General features: G+C 29.5%; 1 protein-coding gene across 7 annotated transcripts in view; it reads left to right on the top strand.

Moving 5' to 3' along the window:
* LOC105833462 (rho GDP-dissociation inhibitor 1) overlaps nucleotides 1–12,372 on the top strand; it is a 70,801-nt gene extending 58,429 nt beyond the window's left edge. For 6 of the 7 annotated variants that reach the window (XM_036290428.1, XM_028191187.2, XM_036290432.1 and 3 more), the window contains 3 exons: nucleotides 11,057–11,281; nucleotides 11,389–11,397; nucleotides 11,471–12,372. In XM_036290428.1, coding sequence (XP_036146321.1) covers nucleotides 11,057–11,281; nucleotides 11,389–11,397; nucleotides 11,471–11,670 — 434 coding nt within the window. In that variant the 3' untranslated portion in view covers nucleotides 11,671–12,372. The remainder of the gene's footprint in view (nucleotides 1–11,056; nucleotides 11,282–11,388; nucleotides 11,398–11,470) is intronic. The other variant, XM_036290429.1, reaches the window with a different exon arrangement.
* Nucleotides 12,373–12,608: the final 236 nt, after the last annotated feature.

A 12,608-nucleotide genomic window follows, 5' to 3' on the forward strand; every position in this document is an offset into this window, starting at 1 on the left:
AAAAATTTATTTTTTAAAGTTTTTTTTTGAAAAAAAAAATTTTTTTTTTTAATAATAAATAGCACAGTTAAATAGAGATATTTATACTGTAAGACTTTTGTATGAAACATTTTTTAATATTTTGTTTAGTTTGCGAGATATATCGAGAAAACGCAAAAATGTCTCATCTTTGAAGGGTGGTTTCACTTCTTTAAACTGTTTATAAGCACCAACTAAAAATGTTTAAATTCATGTATTTACCCCCTCTACATTTATGCCAAGTTTCATTAAAATCAAAATTTTCGGGTTCGCGAGGTTCCCTTGTAAGTTAATGAAATTTAATTGATTATGAAATTAATTCTATTATGTTAAAAGTTACGTAAATATATACTAATTCTATTAAATTTACGTTAAGATTAATTTGTTTGTAGTTAAAATAAAAGTTAATTTTGAGAAACTTTTTTATATTAAATTAAAAGGCCATATGATTTGTTTAAGTTAAATTACCAACATAATTATAGTATTGATCGTCAAATATATTTAATTTTAATATAATATTTTATTTGTAAATTAACTTACAATGTCGCTCTATTGTTAACCAGTAATTCATGACATGTATAAATACTTATCGTGAGAGGTTTAGAAAGAGGTTACGTATAAATACAATTGTTAGTCAAATGAACTGTCGACAAAACCTACAAACAGCTTTGGAACTATTGCAGAACTATTGAAAAATACTATGTACTCGTCTGGAACTTGCTATAAAATGGTAGTTTACTCTTGTAGTGCTGTGTCAGCCGTCTAATAAAAAAATTATTAAAAAATGCTTAAAGACAGAAACTGTCGACGAAATCTACAAAAGCTTTGGAATTATTGCAGAACTGTTAGAAAAGGCCACAAAGTTGGCCGAAATTCGCTAAACAGGAGTACTTTACTCTTGTGAAGCGGTGCCAACAGCCAAATTAAAAGATTGTTTAAATATATTTAATGTACGGAACTATTGCTAAAATTTATCGGGAACTTTAGAACTATTACGGGTGCAAGTAGAACACTACAGGTGCTGTTAAAACGTTCAATTTTTATTAATGAGGTGCCAGGAAAAATAGCACCTCATTTTTTAAATTTCATTTTTTTTAACTACATCAACGGAACTATTTCTGAAACTTATCAGGACCTCTAGAACTATTTGGGGTGCAAGTAGAACTGTCATGAAAACTTGCGGTGCCAACTTCACAGTGACTAACACAGTGGGTCGTGCTGTAGCTAAAGCGGCTCAGCGCTTCTTTTAGTGCGCTCTCTTTCGTACAAATTGAAAAATTTGCATTTCGTTTATCCATTCGAGATATCCAAAAACTATAATAGACTTTATTTCATCTTTATTTTACTGTTCTTTTAAATTTTATTTTTTTTATATTAAATAATTTTCTTCATCTTTTTGTGCATATAAATATTTAGTACACAATATCATGTTTTTTGGTAAAAAAAAAAACAGTTATGTGATCTTTTTATATTAATAGATCCTTTTTATTATTTTGTGCATAATATTATTAACATAAAACTACTTTTTCTATTTTTTTTTAGATCTTTACTGTCTTTTAATTTTTTTTTCCTTATATAATAAATAAATTCCTTCATTATTTTGTGCAAAAAAGTATTGAGATAAAGTAATCAAAAAGTAAATATTTTACAAAATATTTTATAGCTTAGTTTTTTGTATAATAAGAAATATTTTGGAACATACAAATTACAAAATATTTTCTAAAATATTCATTTTTTATTATTTTGTTTTAATAATTTATATTATGCACAAAATAAGAAAGAAATCAATTGATATAAAAAAACCACATAGCTGTTTTTACAAAAAACTATGACATTTTGTGCATATAAATATTTGTTGAAATATTACGTTTTTTTTTTTTTTTTTGTAAAAACAGTTATGTGGTCTTTTTATGCCAATAGATTTTTCTTATTATTTTATGTATAATATCATTACAATAAAACGATAAAAAATGAATATTTTACGAAATATTTTATAATTTTTGTAAAACATTTCTTGTTATGCAAAAAACTAAACTATAAAATATTTTGTAAAATATTTATTTTTTATTATTTTATTGTAATAATATTATGTATAAAACAATAAGAACAATCTATTTTTATAAAAAAACCACATAACTGTTTTTTATAAAAAATATGATATTCTAACAAATATTTATATGCACAAAATGTCATGATTTTTTATTTTTTTCTTATTTTGTGCATATTATTAAAATAAAATGATAAAAAATAAATATTTTACAAAATATTTCATAATTTATTTATAAAATTTTCTCTATTATACAGAAAACGATGTCGTTTTTTTTTAAATATATAAATGGAGAAAAAGAGAGAGAGAAAAAGAAGAAAAACAAATATAAAACCAGGTAATGATGTCAAAAATATGCATAGTTATTTTTTAAAAATCATATTTATATAAAAACATAATTATTAATATCATGTTTTTTGTAAAAACAGTTTTGTGATTTTTTGTATCAATTGATTTTTTTTTCTTATTTTATGCATAATATTATTAAAATAAAATGAATATTTTACAAAATATTTTATAGTTTTTTCATAGTTTTTTTTTGCATAACAGGAAATATTTCATACAAATTATAAAGTGTTTTGTAAAATATTTATTTTTTATCATTTTATTTTAAAAATATTATGCACAAAATAAGAGAAAGGATTAATTGGTATAAAAAAACCACATAACTGTTTTTACAAAAAAACATAATATTATGTAATATTTATATGCACAAAACATCATGGTTTTTTTCTTGTTAGAACACTTACGTGGTTTTCTTATACCAATTGATTCTTTCTCTTATTTTGTGCACATTATTAAAATAAAATCATAAAAAGTGAACATTTTACAAAATATTTCATAGTTTCATTTTTTGCAAAAAGGAAACATTTTATATAAATTATTAAGTATTTCGTAAAATATTTATTTTTCATCATTTTATTTTAATATTATAAAAAACCACATAACTTTTTACAAAAAAACATGATGTGTATTAAGTATTATATTATAAATATATTTTTTATATAAATGACTTTTTTGTAAAAACAGCTATGCATTTTTTTATATCATTACCTGATTTTGTATTTGTTTTTCTTTCTTCTTTCTTTTCCTTTCTCTCTCTTTATTTCTCTCTGTATTTATCTCTGAAAAAACTTAGTATTGTGTAATAAATATTATGTCATAAATAATTATGTTTTTCATATAAATAATATTAAAAGATAAGTATGTATTTTCTTCATATCATTACCTGGATTTATATTTCTTTTCTTCTTTCCTTTCCCGCCCCTCTCTCCTTCTCTCTCTCGCTCTCTATTTATCAATCTATTTCCGCCTTTTTCTTGTCTATTTTTCGATTACAAATATATAATCCTAGAATTTACACACACACACACACACACACACACACACACACACACACACACACACACACACACATATGTTATATAAATTGTTAAGAAATAGTTAAATATCATAATTGGATTATATAAATTACAACTTACTTGATCGACTCTTTTCACCAAATTTGACAGCTGTCAAAATTCAATCGCAATGACAGCTACTCTCGACTAAACTGTCAAACCACGACTCTCGCACACGAAGCGAGTCAAGCGCGAGACAGCCAATCGCGATCGGAATAAAGCGGCAACAATGCAATCGCGATTAGCAGGCAACTTTAGGGTTACATGGCTATTTTATAAGAGGATCATAGGATTCAAATCTGGAGTTAGATTTTCAAAATTTAAAATGGCAGATCTAATATGGCGGACGAAAATTTATTCAATTTACGTGAGGATCTGTAATAAGGAGTTTTCGGTTTATGCTGAGTATGAATCTGAAATTATGAATGAAAAAACCGAACAGTTTTGGAAAGATAAGGATAGATATAGAACCAAGATAAAATGAGGTTTAGGTTTTGTTTAAAAAGTATAATTATTTTGAAAAATAAAAGTTAAAAAACAAAAAAAAAGCTTAAGAAAAAAGAAGAAATGAATAAAGATATAATCGATTTTTTTATTTTGCTATAAAATTGTAAATAAATTTTTATTTTTTAAATACAGAATATGTTGTAACCGTGAATTTAAATTGATTGGCTACGGATAGCCGCGGGATTCAGGGCGGGCTGGTTAGGTGACGAGACAGTGATTTATGTATGATTAATAACGGTGATTTATTATGAAGTAATATGTGATCGTCTCTAGCTAATATGTACAATCGTCCCCGTCGTTTGCGAGGTGTGTATATCGCTGTTGGCGACGTGTGTCGCGGCGCGCGTGCGGGCGGAGTATCTTACAATAGTGCGGCTCTCCGATTTGGTTGCGGCGTAGAGACCCTGAAAGGGGAGACTGGCATAAGTTCTAGTTGGATAGAAAATGGCGGACGTAACTAACCTGAAAAGTGAAGTATCCAAATAGTCAAAAATGTCAGAATACGCTGAGTAAGCTGAGGGCACACTAAATACCCTTCAAAAAATAAATGTAATGAAGAGAAAAGAATTATCTGCTAGCTATAAAAATAAAGGTATAAAAATAAAGTCAGTTTTATAATTCTAGTTACATAATAAATAATCTAATATATAATAAATAATCTATATAGTATCTTATAGAAAATGACAGGCTGTTGTATTTTGGGTTGTAACAACAAAAGTGAGAAAGAATATGTCATAAAACGCTTTCCAATAAATCCACTGATAAAAAAAGTATGGTTGGAGACTAAAATTTGTTTTATTAAATTTAAAATTAAAACGATTTATAACGATTTTAAGCGATTAGTTTATAACAATTAAAAAAACCTGTTTTTATCAGCAAAACTATGGCTATGCATTCAATGATAACATATTTTATTTTATTAATAAGTGCCTAGCCATAGTCTTGCTCTGTTATGTATATTTTACTTTGCCATAAGTGCGTATATATTTAAGTATAAAACTAATTTTGTTTGCATATATATATATATATATATGTATATATATATATATATATATATATATATGTACATATATATATATTTACTCTTTTATATTTTATTATTTTTTTGTACATATATATATATATATATATATATATATATATATATATATGATTATCATTTTATATTTTATTATTTTTTATGTTTATGTTTACTTATGGCCAGTTTATTTATATTTACACTGGAATCCCGCGTCAGCGTACTCCGCGTTAGCGGAAATTATCCCCTCCATATGCACTCGGCCCACATGAGTAGCGTGTGTGGGGATAGCAGTCACGTAGTATGTAAGCAGTTACGACATATTCTTAAAGATTTGTGCAAGATTTTAATCTGTAATTAATTCATTTAAGACTAAGAAATGGCTAATAATTTTTTAAATTTAAGAATTTATTATTTTGTCTACATGATCATTAAAAATTGTCTCAAAAAATTGTTTCAAAATATTATTCGTGTAATATAAATAAAAATATATTTTTATATAAATTTTTATTTGAAAAATTCACGCACACGTAAATAAAATAGCTAACACTAATTTAAAATAAATTGTTTAAATGTAATCACATAAAAAAAGAAACACCGATTGTAATCAAAGCTGGATTTCTAATTTGATAATATTTTATTTATAAATTATATGTTGGAAAATAATAAATTAAAAGTGTAGGGAATATAAGATATTCGGGAATGTAATTTATTACAGAGGTACGAGATGTGAGTTTTTCGGACGGCTATAGATACGATTGACTTGATCTGAGACGCTCTGCTTGCAATTTTATGATCGAATACATTTAGTCTTAAGCGTAAACATTAACTGGTTAGATGGCAATAGGAGATAACCCCGCGTTAGCGGACCAGAGCCCCGAACAGTCCGCTAACGCGGGGTTCCACTGTATAATGTTTATTCAATATTGTGATTAAATAAAACTATGATGTTAAACTGTAATTTGCTTTTATTTCTTAAATTTCTATTTAAAATGTCCGCGTTTCCACTTATCATTGATTGGCTCCGCCATTCCATATCAAGCCAATTAAAAGTTGGCCCACTTATGCCAGTCTCTCCTTTCAGGGTCTTTAGTTGCGGTGGTGCGCACGATGCGTGCGCCGGTCGGTCGGTGCGCGGATTGGCGGTAGCGGTAGATTGCGGCGGGTGCGACACTCGGATTGGTCGCGGCGGTATGATCGCGACTGCGTGGTGCGGCGAGGCGTTCGTACTGGCCGTAGCGGTCGGTCGCGGCGTTCGGATTGGTCGCAGCGGTGCGTGGCTTTGTGCGGCTGTCACGGCGATCAGCTGTTGCTGATAATCATCCCGCGAGGATAATCATCCGCGGCGTCTGAAGCGGTTGTTTAGTACGCGAACGGGGAATCGGATAACGAGCGGGGCGGTGTGATCCCGCTCAGTGCGCGGCTTTAAGGAAGCGCTCAATACGCGTTGTCAAGGAATCGGATTTTAGGTTAAGTGGCACTCATTGCCTGCTTTTGGAAGCTCAACTCACTTCGCTGAGAGGATTGGTCGGCTCAATATGCAAGACCGGGGAGATCTACCTTCTTATCACCGGTGGAGGGCTTTTATAGCCCTCGTTCGGTGATAAGAGGAGCGGGGACGTGAACGGAAAACGAGATAACGGAGGGGGCTACGCGAGGTAGAGGAGCAACGGCCCTGTATCTTATAGTCGCGGCGGTTGCATATGGAATGACTCATGTTATTAACCCAAGCGCCCATTAATGCCCAAGCGCATGCATTTTTTACATAATTTTCAGTGACTTTATTTGCAACGTTAAAGGTCTACAAAAAATTTGAAAAGTATCATTTCTTACGTAAAATTTTACGCTTTTTTACAATCTGTCGTCAAAATTTGTGTAAAAAATAGTCCAAAAAAATTATGGCGAGTTTTAAGTAAAAAAATACGAAAAAATCGCAAAAACTTTTTTTTCAATATTTTTTTACACACGAAATAGTATAAAATTTCAATTTTTTTCGCAACCATCGGTATAGAAAATATTTGTACTTTAAGGGTATATTTTTAAAATTTGTCACAATTGTCATTTTCGTTGAAAATGGCGGCTAAATCGCAAAAATTTATGAATCATCGTATTTTTTCTACAATAATTCGTAAATTGCGGACAATTAATTGGCTTATTATTATTGAAAATAATGAGATTGATATTCGCAGTTTATTTTTGATCAAATACACAATTTGTAAGATGGCGGATTCAATATATGGCGACCAAAAACGTGTAAAAATCGCCGATTTTTTTACATTTTTCTTAAATTTCTCCATGAATCCTTTCTCGAAAATTGTTTTATGCACAGACTATTATCAGTTTATGAATTTATTTATTAATATATATCAATGGACAAATTTATAAAATTATTAGACAGTAAATTTAAAATAGTAGAAATTGTTGGTTGTTAAATTTTATTGCTGCATAATTAGGTATTTTTCTTGGTTTTTGTAATTTAATAATTGAATAATTAAATAAAAGTAATAACTTTGATAAAATATTATGTATATGAAAATACATATTTATAATTTTATAAATTATTGAAAAAACTTATTTTTATTGAGTGTCGCTAATTTTTCCATAACTTTTGATACCTTTTTCCAATGTTCATCATTCTCACGATTTACGATACATCATTCTCACTTATTTTTATCATCAATTGTTTGGAAGCCTAATAATATCTCAACTGTAATTATATCTTCCAGTGAGTTCAGCTCGCGAGCCGAACGCACTTCTACTCAAAGTGAAAGTAACCAAAAAAGGATAAATATTAAACCGTCTATCCTTTTGTTATTAAAGTACTTATTCTTTTTTGTTTACTCTCCGTCTCACTCTTGCGAGAAAACACAGAAGTGAAAGCGTGTTCGACTGGCGAGTTGAACAACTTTTTGAGTTTGGAACTTGGCCTGATTTAGACATACCACTTGATCATGGTCGCTGCGGATACTCGGATGCGCAGTCGCTTGCGTAAAGTCCGTACATATTGTATTGGAACAGGAATTATAACTTGATACTTATCTGTCATGCCTCCAAAACGTTCAAGATCTGTTTCTGCTCGTATAGAGTATGAAGTTAATATCTCGGACAATAATTGTCATGAAATAATTGCATTGCCAAATCCAAATAATTCTGATAGCTCCGATGAATATGATTTGGAATGATTCTGAATGCGATGATGAATTATCGCAAGTTTTTTATAGAGAAGTTCGTAAGAATTACACAGAAGATCAAACTAAACTAGAAAAAGATTATAACTATAAATGGAAGGATGGAGAACACATATATTGTGGTGACATAGAGGATACAGTGTTACTGAATAAATCTGAAAAAAATAAATATTCGGAATTCTGATCCTGTAGAACTTTTTGAGATATTCTTTTCTAATAAAATCAAGAACTATATTATTGAAGCAAGTAATGAAAATAATTATGATTTGAAATTATTGGATCTAAATACTGTCATAGGGATTATTATTCTAATTTTATTCAATAAAAAAAAAATCTCAGAGAGACTATTGGTCTGATCCTTTTCTGTCTTGTGAGGTAGTTTCATCCTCCGTGTCACGTAATAAGTTTGAAGAAATTAAATCGAGATTAAAATATTCAAAGTCTACAGATGTTGATCCTAATGATAGAGGCTGGTGTGTTCGCTTTTTGCTAAATCAATTTCAAAAAAATATACAGAAGTTTGGATTTTGGGGAACTGCCCTATCTATAGACGAAATGATGGCCAAATTTTATGCTAGAACAACATCGAAACAATTTATTCGAGGAAAACCTATAAGATTTGGTCTGAAATTCTGGGGTCTTTGTACTGCTGATGGATACCTATTAGATCTTGATTTATATTGCGGAAAAAATTAAATGAGCGGAAAAAAATTGAATAAGTGTGCTTTAGATACTCGCGTCGTAATGAGTTTATTAGACCCATTTCTTAGTACCATAGGTCCACGAAAAATATCTCAGTTTCATCTTTATTTTGATAACTTCTTCACAAGTTTTGATCTCATTCTACACTTAAAAAAGTTAGGTTTGCAATGTACGGGTACTATAAGAGAAAATAGGATAAGTGAAAAGAATGTTATAAAAAAAAATTCTTCCAGAGATACATACGTAGTGTGGCAATTCAAAACAGCGAAATAAATTACATTAGTATTATTCAAATTAAGTTTCTATAGCTTCTACTGCTGCAGGAGTAACCCCTCTTTTACTGTCAAAGAGATATAATGCAGAACTACAATTCAAAATAGAGATACCTTTTCCACGTGCTTTCCATTTATAAGTTTAGAATAAACTCATGGATGGGATAGATGTCCATGATGGATATTGCAATAATGTGCTGCCAAGTATCCGTTCTAAGAAATGGACATGGGTAGTTTTTATTAGACTGATTCAAGCTGCTATTGTAAACTCAATTGTGATATTCAATGCTGCCGGAGAAGGGAAGAAAAAAGTTGGAATCAAAGAATTTGCAGTCTCTATTGCTAAACATTATATCAACAAAGGACAATTGAATTATAAAAAACTGCACAATATATGTCGACATAGTACACAAAAAAATGTTCTTCAGAGACATGCATTCTTAGAACATACAAATTTTGTAACACATGCAGTTTGTTTGTACCCTTAAAGTACAACTGTTTTGTGCACCGATGGTTGTGAAAAAAGTTTGAGTTTCATACTATTTCGATGTGAAAAAAAATATTGAAAAAAAGTTCTTGCGATTTTTTCATATTTTTTGACTTAAAATCCGTCATAACTTTTTTGAACTTCTTTTTACACAAATTTTGACGATGGATTCTGAAAAAGCGTAAAATTTTACGCAAGAAACGATACTTTTCACATTTTTTATAGACCTTTAACGTTGCAAATAAAGTTGCTGAATATCATGTTAAAAAGGCGTGCGCTTAATCCTCAGTACCCATACATAAAAAAAAATCCTAATTTACGCATTTTTGGGGGTTTTTCTAACGCGTCTTTATTTGCATATATTTCTGATTCAAATGCACCCATTTTAAACCATTTTTTAAAATCGATTATTTGAAGTCTGAAGAAGAAGAATATTCCAGTTAAAAAGTCAAAAAAATTATAGCACAAGAGATATTTGCAAAAACTAGAAGTAGATCAGAAAAAGTTTTTAAAAAGTTTTTTTTTTCAAAGTTGTATATCTTACCAAAAAAAATTTTTTATGATAAATCAACAGCTAATGAATTAAACTTTAAGAAAAGGGAGATCTTCTTTGGATTAGTTAGAAAAAGTATATTTTTGACGAAATGAAGACAAGTGGTTTTTAAGATTTCTGAACTAATCATTTACCTAAAAATCTTTAAGCTTTGATGAAAAGAAAACAAAAAAGTGCTCCTATCATAACTCTATGAAAAATATTAATACATTGACAATTAACATTAATAATAATAATCTTAAATATGGCGGATAAAAAATAATTGCTTATACAGAGAAAAATTAGTGGGTATTATGAATTTATAAATATTTATAAACACCACACGAAGTAGGGGGTAATGGTCTGGTACTTGTGCTTCCGTAGGCAACGACTCGTTAGTTTTATTTTTAGCTGTTTTAGCTTTTGTTTTGTTTTTGTATTGTTTAAAAACAAAATGGTAAGCCATCCATTGGTATTGGTCACCTTCCTTTACACATTATACCGAATAAGAAATTTTAGTACACGTGCGATAAAAATTCAACTGTTTCGAGATATAAAAATGTAAGCTACTTTGTCTTTTTCTTGTACTATAATTAATTAAATGTTTAAAAAATGGTGAGGCTCATTTTGTGTGGTCTTGTTTAATCTATTATAATCTATTATAAATATATAAGTATTTATATTTTTCCTAATATTAAAAAAATTGTTTTTTTTGGGGGGGGGGGGTTTATTTGTCATTGAAAAATAATTGTACAATTCTATTTTATACGCACACTATTATTAAAAATATAGGAAAAGCAAACAATTTTTTTTTGCGTGCGTGCGTGTGCATGTGTAGTAGAAGCGATGTGAGCAATATTCTAAATCATTCTACAATTTTCGTAGAACCTAATGATTCTAGAAAGGTAATAGTGAAGAAATTGGCGCTATGCGTCGCTGATCGACCGGACATGGAATTGGATCTGACCAGCGATTTATCGCAATTAAAGAAACAGACGTTTGTGATCAAAGAAGGCGTGAGCTACAGAATCAGGATCGACTTTATTGTACAACGCGAGATCGTGCACGGATTAAAATACGTTCAAAAGACTTACCGTCTTGGTGTACCTGGTATGGTTTTTATGCTTCTGTTTTGTAGCTATGTTTTGTAGCTATGTATTCTTAATTGAATTATAATAAATTTGACTTTTTATGTTAATGCTTCTAATGTAAATTAGGAGTTACGGGTAAATAAAGTATGCAAATAAATCAACTGTGTTGCGCATGATGAAATTCTGTACTTATGATATTTTGTTACAGTTGACAAAATGGTGCATATGGTAGGCTCTTATCCTCCTAAAACGGAGCTTCAGTCTTATACCACTCCAGCTGAGGATGCACCAGCTGGCGTCGTCGCGCGAGGCTCTTACAACGTCAGCTCTCTTTTCACAGACGACGATAAGCACGAGCATCTCAAGTGGGAATGGGCGTTTGAGATCAAGAAGGATTGGAAAGAATAAGTCGTCTTCTATTCTGTGGAAGGAGCCAAAGTGATAATTTACAATTCCTAGCCTTACTACACTTTGCGAGTAATAATAAAGGATGTAAAATGCCGAAACACAAATTTGGATGGATGATTTAATATTTTGTAATTATATATAGCCAATGTTGCCATAAAAATTACTTATTTACATGTTTTAAGTATTTAATTAGAGAAATTGTATTCGAGAATTACAAAATTATGCGCGTGCACACATGCACACACACACGCACTCCCCTTTCACACACACACAACATATACACTACTGTTAGAAATTTAGGATCGAGAATTTATTTTACTATTTTTAAAATGAGTTAACTACTTCATAGAAGTTTTATTATAAAACCAGTTTTAATTTTTTAATTTTTTTGTGGTACAGTGCTACTTTGCATCTCATAGCGCAATCTATATTTCACGAGGCAGTAACATGGGCTTCGCAGTTGTGATAATTAAATAAAGTTGTGGTTTTGTGACAAAACCACTATGAAATAAAGGGTTAAATATTGTTTGAAACAACCAGGTTTTACTTATTATAGATGTTGATATTATTCAAAATTGTTATCAACAATTAATACAAAATCTAATAACCAAAACTTGGTCGTTTTAACCAGCATTAAAGGAATATTTAAATGGATCAAAACAAAATTTAACAGCGAATTTTTGAAAAAATAAAAAGAAAGAATCATGTTATTTCATTATAAAAATATTTTTATTTATTTGACATTTATATTTTATTAAAAAAATGATATAAAATAGTATGTCTTAAAGTTTTCCTAAGTCATGTTTAAAAAAAAAGGTGTTTACGATGAATGCTGTTGCTTCTACAGAACTCATTAGAAAACAAAATGACAAACGTTATAAATTTGAAACCTAAGGACCTGGACATAGACTTTTGCATAAAGTATAATACATAATGCA

Source organism: Monomorium pharaonis, chromosome 8, assembly GCF_013373865.1.
Source record: "Monomorium pharaonis isolate MP-MQ-018 chromosome 8, ASM1337386v2, whole genome shotgun sequence".
NCBI classification, from domain to species: domain Eukaryota; kingdom Metazoa; phylum Arthropoda; class Insecta; order Hymenoptera; family Formicidae; genus Monomorium; species Monomorium pharaonis.